Raw genomic sequence first — 13204 nt, forward strand, 5'->3', positions numbered from 1 at the left:
TTCAGAATTAGTCTATCCTCTCTTGGTGGCTAATGAATCTCTGAAACATTGCGATTGTTTCAGTTAAAACTGAACACTGACACACTCCCTCCTGCACACTAAAACAATGCATTACTGCATTGCAGATCCTTTGTATGTCATGAAGTGTTATGACATGACACTGTTCACACTATTTCAAGGCTGGCTTGCATTAAATATAAGCATATTTGAATAAAGTCAGGGAGATTAATGACAGCCATCTTGCTTGATGAATGATACTGTAGGGTTGGACAAGTCCTGCAATAATGCAGAAATCACTCCCCATTTGATATGTATCACTTATTTAAATGATGGAACAGATCCAGTGACGGATAATAAATTCACTCAAGTCAAAACTGACTGCTTCAATGGAGCTGTCATTTCAGTGTATACAACATATCATTGGCCAGGCTAATTGGTACAACTTGTTGGGCCCCTCTGAATTCTTTGATGATATAAGAGCAGCTGAATGGCCCCGGCAGACTCACTGACTGTGGCGGCTCTCCAGGCCTCTGCAGCCAGAGATGATTTATTGATGCCTACAGTTCTCATACCTTTCAAACCGCAATCTAATATCAACAGAGATTCTGCCAAATGGAGCAGATTGACCGTGACTGTGAAGGAGAGATCTGCTAAAACGAGGGCCACGGGTCCTTTGATCTGCCTCCTGACCGTGTTTACTATCACTTAAAGGGATAGTTCACCCAAACATTACAATTCTGCCATCATTTACTCACCCTCTGATATTTTCTTTTGTGTCATACAGGTTTGGAACGACACGAGGGTGAGAAAATTCAACCCGATCTCACGACCAAGTCGTACGAATTCGACGAATGATTAAAAAGTGGCTAATTCGTAACAATTCATACGACCTCACTCGTACGAATTAATACGATTTTGCTAAATCGTACATATTTTACGAATTGGCCAATTCGTATGAATTCGTACGAATGACCTACCCCTAACCCCGCCCCTAAACCTAACCATCACGTGGGTTTAGACAAATCGTACGAATTAGTACGAGTGAGGTCGTACGAATTAGTACGAATTAGCCACTTTTTAATCATGCGTCGAATTCGTACGAATTGGTCGTGAGATAGTGTTGGAAAATTCTGTTCTTTTTTTGGGTGAAATATTATTTTGAAGGATAACAGGAGACAAAAGATGACCCGACATTTGTCCCGGTATCAATCCCGGGTCATGTTTGCGTTCACACAGAAGGCATTCTGGTAATTTCCCGGCAATTTCCCGGGATCAACGCGCTGTGTGAAAGGGGCTTAAGAGACCCTGTTTACAATGGTCATTAACATTTTCATAGTCATATTTATGACCATTTATTGTTACTGTCACTTTAGTTTTAGTTTTAGTGTAGTTTTCATGGACAACCTCATTTCAAAAATTCAACCTCAGATTTTTCTGTTCTTTGTTTGGCGTTGCTTGTGTTTAAGAGCACACTGTTACATTTAATTAGTATTAATACTTGTTTGTTTCTTTGCTTTATTTATTTGTTTAAGTACACAGCTGCATTTAGATCCACTTGCCTTATCTCATCCTCATTGCCTGATCATAACTTTACAGTTACAGTAAGAGTTTATCTGGGACTAAAATAATTAGGATCTCAGTTTGGATGACATTAAAATTGAAATTGGTACATTTACTCAAAATGCAACTAGTAAAAAGGAAACACCCTAATTTATATATTTCAAACATATAAAGCACAACAATTAACTATATATTTTGGTTCAAAAAGGACATTTCTGCAGTGACTCATAAAATGAATCATTTACTCTTTGAACTAATGAACTGGTCAAATGAATGAACTAAGTGAATGAACTGATTCACCAATTCAAATTAATTGATTCACTAATGGATTACCTGCCCCGTACATATTCTACGATAAGCACACAGATATATTTGATCATAGACAACTTTTAAACTGGCTATCTTCACACTATATGCTGCTTTAAAAATGTACAGTGGTTCAGCCCAAAACAAAAGTCTGTCTTCATTCTGCGATCATTCTGTTGTTCCAAATTTAATGTTGTTTTGATATTCTTTGGAACGACTTAGGGTGAGTAAATGGTGACAGAATTTTGGTAAATGGTGACAGGACATGGACAAGACAATCCCAGAATGCACTGTGATGTGAAAAAGACCTGATCAATATAATACAGAATTCTTTCAATACTGAAAAGTATTGATTAAAAATAGAATTCCAACTAATGACTTTTACCAAATATTTGTGGTGTGTACTTTCTTGTGCTTGTGTCATTAGCTTAGCAACATGCAAATATTCAACAGTTGGAGTCAATTATGAATCAAACCTGCGTCCCAACAAACCTACTTCCATACTATACAGTTGTCGAAAAACAATATGTGAGCTGAGTAGTATGTCCAAATTCACAGTATTCATAAAACATTACCCAGAGATTCTGAAGTGTGCATCCTATGCACTGTAAAAAATATTTTCAAGATTTGTTATCACAACATAATTTCTTTTGTCAAATCAACTTTATAATAATTTATTTAGCTGAAATAACTTATTATTTTGAGTTTCTGATGGTTAAATTAATCTACTTCATTGTATTAACTCACTTTTTCCAGTTCAATCAACTTAAAATTTTAAGACAACCCAGGTTACTTACTTTTTTAAGTTAAACCAACAATATTTTTACAGTGTAGTGATCGCAACATTTTTTCTTTTGTCAAATCAACTTAAATAATTTATTTAGTTCAGATAACATAATTTTGAGTTTCTGATGGTTAAATTAATCTCCTTCATTGCATTAACTCACTTTTTTCAGTTCAATGAACTTAAAATTTTAAGGCAGCCAGGTTACTTACTTTTTTAAAGTTAAACCTTCAATATTTGTTTACAGTGTGGGCACTTTACTATCTCATGAGGCCACGGGAGAGGAGTTGGCCTTATGGGATAGTAAAGTGACGCAACTGACGCTGTTGGTCACATGATAGTTACAACATGGCAAATATAGAACATCCAAATTCCATTCATACACACATTCATACTGTATAAAACATACTTTTTGAATGATTATGCTGTAAGTTTCTAACCAAATGTAGTGCTTACTATACTATACAGTATGCCATTTTGGACGCAGCTCAAGTCTCCTGTGTGCTCTGTGATAAAGCTGTGTGCAGCAGAATATGATATTAAAACCATGATGTTTGTGATGCTATAATGATGTGAACCCTGCCTTATGTGACACTCCTGAAAAGTTTAATAAATACTTGCTAAAAATTACATTCAGAAGTTCTGTTCAGAGGGTGTCCCGTGTGTTTTCATCACATTTGTGATGAGCAGATCCAGGGAACACGGTGAGATCAACAGAAGGATTTGACGTCGTAGGTGAACCTGTTCAAAGATCTGCTTCTGTTCCACAGCTGTCAAAACGACGTGTCCTCCAGAGAAGTTTGACTGTGGGGGAAAGTGCGTGTCGCTGTCCTGGCGGTGTGACGGGGAAAGAGACTGTGAAAACGGCGAAGATGAAGCGGACTGTGCAGCAGGTGAGTCTGCTCTCTTTCTCTCCGACTGTGTGTTTGATTCTCCGCAGGGAGTTTTGTTCAAGGCTGAGGTGATACTTTGAATGGGGCTTTCAACCAGTTCTGTGGATCTGCTTCATTCGTGTCTCTGAGAGTGAGACCTAGTCAATAGTTTATATTCAGAGCACTCTTTTTTTCTTGTTAAGTCTATGTTCTCTTTTTTATTGAAACTCTAGTACTGGACAATTACATGTTGTTTGGACAATTGTAGTTCTAGACAGTTACAACTGAGAGTCAATTATAGCTATTCATTTAGGTCTGCGTCTCTTGTGTAATTATTATATTTACAAAGTGTTTGCAGAGGTGGAGCATTGTAACCAATTACATATATGATATTGTGCGCTTGAATGTAATAATGAGACATTTATCTGAGTCTACAGATCAATTAGTGACAGTATTTTTGAGTTTTAAACAGTCTGATCCACAAGCGTGTGCTGTATGTTTTATTTAAACTCCCTCTATAGTCAATACTTCACTAAAAATTACTTCGTGCCTTAATTGCCTCATTCCTCATATATGCCCCATTCATTGCATTTCAATGCAACCCATGCCTCATTTAATATACATGGTTCAATGAATATGCAAATTAGCCCTGCCTCCATTCACTCACACCAGCCAGAGATCCACTCGTTGACGATCACATGATGACTTGATTGGTTACAAGGTAGTTTGTGATGTCAGAAACACCAGCGATTTCAACCCGTGTTTTTGAGACTGCGTGAGCTTAGAATTATAAGGTTCTATCTCCACTTTTGGTCGAAATTGAGTTTTTGACATAATCTGATCCATTAGGTGTTTCTTAATGCCTGTGTGGTGGTATTTTTGTAAAAGATTAATAAATAAAGCTATAATAGAAGATTATACTACATAACAGTTTTGCCAGCTGGGATGTAAAAACTTTGATGCTCAATATCTCAGAACTACTTTAAACTGCAAAGCGCACGACTGCCTTTGGTTCACTGCAGTTTTAGGGAGAAAATACTCAGCAATGGTGTTGCCTTTGTGTTCAATTTGTACATGGTTTGTCTGAAAGCATATTAAAAACGCCTCATAGACATATAAACAACACTTTTCTGGATTTTCACCACAGGGGGACTTTAACCCTCTGGCTCTGTTTGGTAATTAAATTGCACATTTTGATATTTTTTTTTTAACTTGTTGACTTTACTTGCTATGTGAACACACACACATTTATATACTTTATTTGATTCAGCATTACAAGTCATATTTCAGTTGGAATTAAATTTTTGTAATAATCCAACAGATTAAAGCAAATCAGCATATTGTTATGGATTAAACTTTCCGTTTCAGAAATCCCCCCAATGCAAAGTCCACGGACCGCCAGCTTGTGTACATGACCTAGACTACCAAACACTAGAAGCTGACATTTGTACCCAAGGTTCTCAGTGGTCGATATCAATGACTGATATTTTAGAATCTTTGAGCAGTAAGAGTCATCCATAAACAGATCAAATGCACACAACATCTCAAATAGTGTAACTTTTTTGCCATTCTGAGAGATGTTAACAATATCGGGTGTATAGCAGTTCCTAAATGGGAGGAGGGAAACCACAGTCATAAGTTGTATTTTGAAGGAAGAACCTGCAGACGTGCTTTGACACCGAAAGTGAGGATCTTCTCACTGATGGTGGCATTGCTGTAGATGGTGTGTGATCTAGCGGTGGGCAGTTTGCCAACTTTCCCTGGAGTTTCAGACTGGACCAAGACTCCATATTTTGGGCTCTATGAATAAATATGAGAGTCTGCCTTGATGTTCTAGGCTGGAGCAGGTGAACAGTGTTGTTATGGTGTAGCCTGGCTTCCACGATGACAGATGGGTTCTCTACGACTTCCAGCATAGGTCGTTTAAGTCTGGCCAGTCTTAAACCAGACACTACCTGGTAGATTGTGTTGGTCATTATGGAAATTATCTGGCTGCGTCTGTTCTTTAATTTGGACGTCATCAGTAGATCACACACAGAACTTTCCACTCCCATCTGTGCTTTTTTGTAATTGCACTCTCATGCTATGTTACTTCCAAATATTATTGAACTAAAATGCAGTACATTAATTTAAAAAAAAAAAAACTGTTATGCTTATTGTCTTGAGTCTTTTTAAACGACAAACAGTACAAGTGTGTCCCCCCCAACAGAACAAGTTCTATAACTGAAGTGAAAAAAAAAACAAAAAACTTTTGGAATTTGCTAAATGTTGTCTGCATATACACCACAAGTCAGCGATGTGACAAAACCGCAACTTCCTCATAAATCAAGGCACAGACAGTGTAAATAAGAGTTCATTCTGCAGTGTGGACAGCTTCATTTATTGTAGGAGTGTTTGTGAGGGTTCAGGCAGTGAACTCTTTCTGAACTGCTGCTAGCTATCGTGTGAAACTGTGAACGGCTTCAGTAATGTTTATGGGATGCGACCATTACTCACAGTCTGCATAATTTATTCAGCATTAACAGTTTTCCTTGTCAAGCTGCTGAAAGTCTTAATGTGAATTGTCTTGATTGAATGTTTCGCTACATTATAGAGCTACATACTGTACATTATAAATTCCATTGATTTAAATAGGCTAATTGTTAATACAGTATCAATGGAAGTAACATTTGTGATTTTTGCCATAATCATGCTGCCCTAGTTTTTTTGTGTTGGTCAGACTTCAATTGACTGTTTATCTTGTATTTATGTTTAAAGTCATTGCATTATATAGAAGTATATCAAAGCAAGTGACATTTATTTGAAAGAAAGCACACTTTTGGTTTTCAGGGTGCATTGTGGGACTTTTTTTGTGAGCAAACGTTTCAGTGCACTGGCAGGATTTCACGTTTGTGGCCCCTGACCAGTGCCCTGACTTCAGCACTAGGGAGCTAATTGAGACGCATCCATAGGTACTGTTCAAAATGAATGAAAAAACTCTGGTTAGTGGGTCATGTTAGTTAATGTGATGAACTACACCTGTGGTTTCTCCTGTGTAACTTGAGGAGCCAATGGCTCCAAATGCCAAAACCATTCAAAAAGTCAAGCTATTCTAAGAAATAATGAAATATTATTTGTTTGCAGATGCAATTTAATTAATCTAATGCATTCATTATTTAAGTGTGGCTTAGACTGTATAGCTTAAACTAAAAATGAATGCTATAGGCTGTGGTACCAAATAAGTATTCTTAAGGAGAAGCAGATCCGGAAAAAATATGTCCTTGACATCCTCGCCCAAGGTTGTCTTGATAAATTGTCTGGATTCTTGGGCATTGACGTTAGTGGCAGGGCTCATACTCATGTGTCGTGCTCAATGAATGTTTCAACACCTTTGGTAGGAGGTGCTTGAGCTCTGCTTATTAAACATGGTTGTTTTACCTCAGCCAATCAGGTGTCTTCACAAACCCCCACTGTGAATCTCACTGCCCTACTTTTGAGAAACTGTGAAAATTGACTCTTTCGCTAGCTTCCCTTTCCCCTGCTCTTCATAATAATATTTCTCCACTCTCTGTCTCTCATTAATGGCTTCTCACACTGCCTCATTTTCCACAATCTCTCTTTCTCGTCTTCCAATTCTGCCTGTTAAAATAAAGTCTTGTAGTCTTGCAGGTGATAAAATATCATAATCTTGAGCTACATATTTTATATACCACATACAAATCACATTATAAACTTATGATAATAATAATATACAATTAATACAATGACTAAGTAAAGTTATATTACTATACAAAATAGTTTACAATAAGGTTCCATTTCTTATTTATCCCTCAGACGGTCTTCGGTCCGACCGGAACCGGAAAATTTTCTGTTTTGAATTTCTAAAAATCACAGCTTCATCGGAATATTATGAAACTTGGTGACTTTTATGGCATTAGGTATGTGAATACAAAAAAAAAATGAGGTCATGATCCGAGCGTGCTAAGTGGTCGTAAAAAAAAAAAATACTAATAAAAAATGGTCACACTTGTGGTCTTCGGTCAAAAATGACCGATTTTTTACATTTTTTTAATAAGAAATCGTTTTTGAGATTGTTTCAACTATATATTCAAATCCACCAAAAAAAAAAAAATGTGTTCATAAACAGCTGGGGAATTCAAATGCCTCTCCATAGAGAGCTGTACGTGGCATCTAGTGGTTATACCATGATTCTATGCTTTTTCTCTATACTGTAACCAGATGGTGCTAATTATCTTCAAAAATATATATATATATACTGTATATATATTTTTCTGAAGGCCTAGACTCTATATTAAACTAAAATACTGCATTAATAATTTTTTTTAATTATATATATATTTTTTTTCCCATGGCAAAAATAGACCATAAATATTGCATAAATATTAATAAATTCAATCAAATTGTCTCAAAATACTAAATTAAAAAGAATAAATTTTATAGAACAAAAATAAATTGCATTGGTTTTACTGGGATGGAGAAAATTTCATTTTTAGGTGTCCGGTCACTTCTGACATCCGAAACGAAGACCATCTGAGGGTTAATTTCAACATTCACTAATACATTATTAAAATCAAATGTTGCATCTGTTATTATTATCATTGAAAATGAGCAATGAACAGTTGTATTTTTAACTAACATTAACAAAGATGAATAAATTATATAACAACTGTAACACTAAATTATGCATAATTACAAGTAACTAACCCTAAACCAAACCCTAACCGTAATAAGTACATGTAATTAATTAATATTACACAGTACTTATTTGTGTAAGTACAATATATCTACATCACCTTAAAATAAAGTGTAACATCATATTATTATGAAAAAACGTATTCGCTTTATTATATTATTATTGAAAAAATACGAAATTGTAGAAAGTCTGTCTGACTGTCTACATTCGTGATTGTGTCCCTGAGTTATTTAAATTATGATTACAGCCCAGCTATTTTATTTAAACAGTTTCTAGGGTTATCTTTAGTTAACTTTACATAATTTATTATTTCATATCTGTCTGTGTTTTGAATAATTTGTTGTCTATCACGTTTCTGATTATGATCTGGTCCCTTTACTAGCCTACGCCTGTAAATTGTAATTAACCTGGAGGTCATCTCTGTGGACACACTCTGAGGAAGCATTAGTGTGTCAACATTTGTAACGCCATTTTAAAATCCTTTACTGAAAGGCCATTTAAATAAAGGTGTTTTTTTTTTAATTAAACACAAGACGTGATATAGTTTAAATAATACAGAAAATTGAAAACCAACCTGCTTCTGATCCTCCTTTGTTGCAAGTCAATTCCATCTGAAACATAAAAGACTCTTGCAATGTCACAAGATATAAATCAGAATGTTAATTGCCCTATTAAGAGCAAACGAAAGAGCCTCCAGTCATTTTTTCACTCTAGGGGGTGGGAGATGATAATTCATATGTGTTAAAAAACCTGGCGAAACACAAAGGCTAATTAATCACTATGCATCTTCAATAGCAGCCATAAAGACATTTTGGATGGATGGGCTAGCATGGTTGTATGTTTTCCAGATTCTTTTTTTGTTATCAATCAGTGTTTTATTCAGCCGTCCTCATCAGAGGCTCAAGTCTTGGCAGCCCTGAGCCATTCTTTCCTCCTGTAGAGGTAATCATGATTCTATTTTCATCAAGCTATAAACCATGAGCCCAGGCATTCTCTGACTGCTCAGACTCCTGATCAGTTCATCCGTGCCAATGTCAGAGTATCGAGCCAGGAGAACGGGAGTCCTGACTCAAAATGATATTTCACCTGGGTCTAATGATAATTGATTTCCTGTCTTCCTTTGTGAGGTCTGCACAGTATAATACACCTCTAATTATCCACTGTTGAAAGCCTCATAACTCGAATCTACTTCAGTGATGCTCTGACGGCATGTCTCAATGCATTGCATTCACACAAAGTGCTTGTTTCTCAGTATTGCATCATTTCTTTTCCTGTTGTTTTGACCTATAGTACCATAGGGTAAGGCTAAACAATCATTTCCTAGCTTTTTTTTTTGTGTTGCTTCTATATTATATATGCTATTTATTTATTTATCTCTTTGTCTATGTTCGATATGAGGAATGATTTGAATGATTTGCGCTTTCTCATAAAGAGGCTTTTGTTTGTTTTCAAATTTTGAGTTCATGCACTATGGAGTATCTGTGTGTTTGGAAAGTTTTACGGAATTTATTCAATTACACAATTTTACAGAAATTATCAAAACAAGATTAAACTTCAAAAACATAAAATATCAATTTTTTTCTGGTTGTGAGGGGAAACCTATTTAATGCATTTAAATGTGGTACAACATGGATCCCTAAAGAAATGGATTTATGAGTGAGAGAGAGAGAGAGAGAGAGAGAGAGAGAGAGAGAGAGAGAGAGAGAGAGAGAGAGAGAGAGAGAGAGAGAGAGAGAGAGAGAGAGAGTTCAGTGAGTGAGTGAAAATGAGAGTTCAGTGAGTGAGAAAGAGAGAGTTCAGTGAGTGAGTGAGAGTTGAGTGAGTGAGTTAGTTAGTTGAGTGAGTTAGTGATATAAGTGAGTGAGTTGAGTTGAGTGAGTGATATGAGTGAGTGAGTGAGTGAGTGATTGATATAAATGAGTGAGTGAGTGTGTGAGTGAGGGAGTGAGTGAGTGAAAATGAGAGTTCAGTGAGTGAGAGAGAGAAAGAGTTCAGTGAGTGAGTGAGTGAGAGTTCAGTGAGTGAGAAAGAGAGAGAGTTCAGTGAGTGAGTGAGTGAGTGAGTGAGTGAGAGTTCAGTGAGTGAGTGTGAGTGAGTGAGTGTGTGAGTTAGTTTGTTGAGCGAGTTAGTGATATAAGTGAGTGAGTGAGTGAGTGATATAAGTGAGTGAGTGAGTGAGTGAGAGATAGTCCAGTGAGTGAGTGAGTGATATACGTGAGTGAATGAGTGAGAGAGAGTTCTGTGAGTGAGTGAGAGATATAAGTGAGTGAGTTAGTTAGTGATATAATTGAGTGAGTGAGTTGAGTTGAGTTGAGTGAGTGTGAGAGAGAGAGTCCAGTGAGTGTGTGAGTGAGTTCAGTGAATGGTGTTACAAAAGAAGTCCAGATCTCACTCAGAGACACAAACACCATGCAGTTCACGTATGAAGAGCAGGTCCTGCAGCACATCACTAGCTACAGTTGTCTGGGCATCAAAATCTGTGCTTCGGGATGCTTCGGTCTGGTGGTCAACACACTAAGCGAGAAGGCTCTGAGGGCTTTTTATGCTATAAAGTCTCGATGCAAATTGTAGAAAAAAACTATTGGAATTTGACAAAAACATTTTAGGGGTTCACAGTAGCATGTCAAGGGCTGAATTAGGCTTGTACCCGCTAAATATTGAGATCCAGAAGAGATGTGTTCAGTTCTGGCATCACCCCCATCAGTCCGATCCAGATTCACTCCAATATAAAGCCCCCCTCGCCAATGAAAACTCAGAATATCATCCTCTAAACACACTTGCTCTTCAACTCATCCATCAAACTCAACTCCCCGTTGACTACAGCTACAACCCCAAAACTATTATAAAGAAATCGACACAAATCTAAAAGACACTCATGATGAATCATTAAAAGCATATTTTAACCAATGTTGACCAAACTCCATGTTATAATCTACCCTAAAAAGAACCACTAAATTGGCCAATTATCTATTAATTAAACAATTTAAAGAAAGACAAATCCTCTCCAAATACAGATTAACCCTTGTGCATTGTTCAAATTCACTACCCTTTCGTTATGTTCGTGGCTGAAAAAAGCCACTACTTTAAACTGCTGTAAAAATGTATCAGATAAATATTTTTTTCAATTTTTTTTGCATACATCTATTAACAGACCTCAGTCCTGATCAAAACTACTAAATTTTTTTAAAAAATTCAGGATTTTAACTCTTAAATTGCCAAATTCATAAATGATGTCACTGATTTGGGGGGGGAAAAAAACACAAAATGACTTATTTTCAATATAAAATATGATTGTGGACTGGATTTTTTTTTACCTTTTATCACAGTCTTGGACATGTCAAAGATTAGAAACAACATTGGTTTTGATGCTTTGTTAGTTTTTGTGTAGCATCAGATTTTAACTTTTTCTCCCTCATTTACTGTTCGTGGCTGTTTTTGCCCCATTGACTTCCATTATAACCACATTTTTTGATTGCAAAGCCATGACACCATAAAATCATGCATTTTTGATTGTTGATGGTTTTCCCTGTTGGGAAGAGGTAAAATTTGTAATTTTTACTGTTGATAACCAGGTGGAACCATTAACCCTTTAGACAGGCCTGTGCAAAAAAAAAGCTTAGTTTCTGGCTTTTACATGCAGTTATATGGAGTATAATAGCATATTACAGTGTGTATATGTGTGTGTGGGTGTGCGTGAGTGTGTGAGAGAGTGTGAGAACTCACCTTGATGCGTCTGAGAAAATAAAAATATACACTTCAGCTCTCAAAACTACATGGAGTAAACAAAAACAAAGTAAGTGTATTTATGCATCTGCTGCCTTTTGATGGTGAGAAATGCAGACTAAACAAAAACAAAGCAAGTGGATATAAACGCTTGTCATTTGATGGTGAGAAGAGCAGCAAGCAACATGAGAGAGGGCTTGACTTGTAGTGAAGTTTTAGAGATGATTATGCAGTCTGACCCCTCCAGCGAGCTGCAGGAGGTATTGTCTTCTCACTCTGACCGCAGACTCAGGACAGTCAGATCCTGGTGTGGATGTGGCACCCTCATCATCATCTCAAGCTTCCACTGAAGGCGAGGAGGATTCAGATGATCCTGGATCTGGATGGACTGGGAGAATCTTGAGAGGGACATGGTGGCTCTGAAAATCACATGACCACTGCGATCATCCCACAGGCAACGTGTGGACTCCCCTCTGGATCTGTAGACGCTGGCCAAAATCAGTAGCCCCATGCACAGAGATCTGTGGAGTCCACAGATCCAGGATCCTCTGAATCCTCCTCGCCTTCAGTGGAGCTCTAGCTTCCACTGAAAGCAGGAGGATTCTGTGGATCCTGGATCTGGGTGGATTGGAAGAAATTGTGAAGTATGGTTTTCCACCAATGCGGAGACAATTCCCTTTCTTCAGCCTGCAAGAGGCGTGAGTCGAGGGCCGACACGCAATGCTATCGCAATGGTTCAGAACATGGATTCTGTGTTCAATCTGTTTTTTACGGAGGAGACGACTGACCTCATTGTCAGCATGACCAACCTCCATGGGCACCGCACAATGAGAAACTGGACTGGGGTGGACTCCACAGATCTCTGTGCCAACATGGGGCTACTGATTTTGGCCAGCGTCTACAGATCCAGAGGGGAGTCCACACGTTGCCTGTGGGATGATCGCAGTGGTCATGTGATTTTCAGAGCCACCATGTCCCTCTCAAGATTCTCCCAGTCCATCCAGATCCAGGATCATCTGAATCCTCCTCGCCTTCAGTGGAAGCTTGAGATGATGATGAGGGTGCCACATCCAAACCAGGATCTTACTGTCCTGAGTCTGCGGTCAGAGTGAGAAGACAATACCTCCTGCAGCTCGCTGGAGGGGTCAGACTGCATAATCATCTCTAAAACTTCACTACAAGTCAAGCCCTCTCTCATGTTGCTTGCTGCTCTTCTCACCATCAAATGACAAGCGTTTATATCCACTTGCTTTGTTTTTGTTTAGT

The 13204-nt window shown here is 37.5% G+C and overlaps 1 protein-coding gene across 2 annotated transcripts in view; it reads left to right on the forward strand.

The window, feature by feature from the left end:
- Positions 1–13204, forward strand: part of LOC120471406 (low-density lipoprotein receptor-related protein 8) — an 89026-nt gene that overhangs the window by 37802 nt on the left and 38020 nt on the right. For both annotated transcript variants that reach the window (XM_039661219.2, XM_039661220.2), the window contains exon 4: positions 3421–3543. In XM_039661219.2, coding sequence (XP_039517153.1) covers positions 3421–3543 — 123 coding nt within the window. The remainder of the gene's footprint in view (positions 1–3420; positions 3544–13204) is intronic.

Source organism: Pimephales promelas, chromosome 5 (assembly GCF_988280905.1).
Source record: "Pimephales promelas chromosome 5, fPimPro1.hap1.1, whole genome shotgun sequence".
Lineage (NCBI taxonomy): Eukaryota > Metazoa > Chordata > Actinopteri > Cypriniformes > Leuciscidae > Pimephales > Pimephales promelas.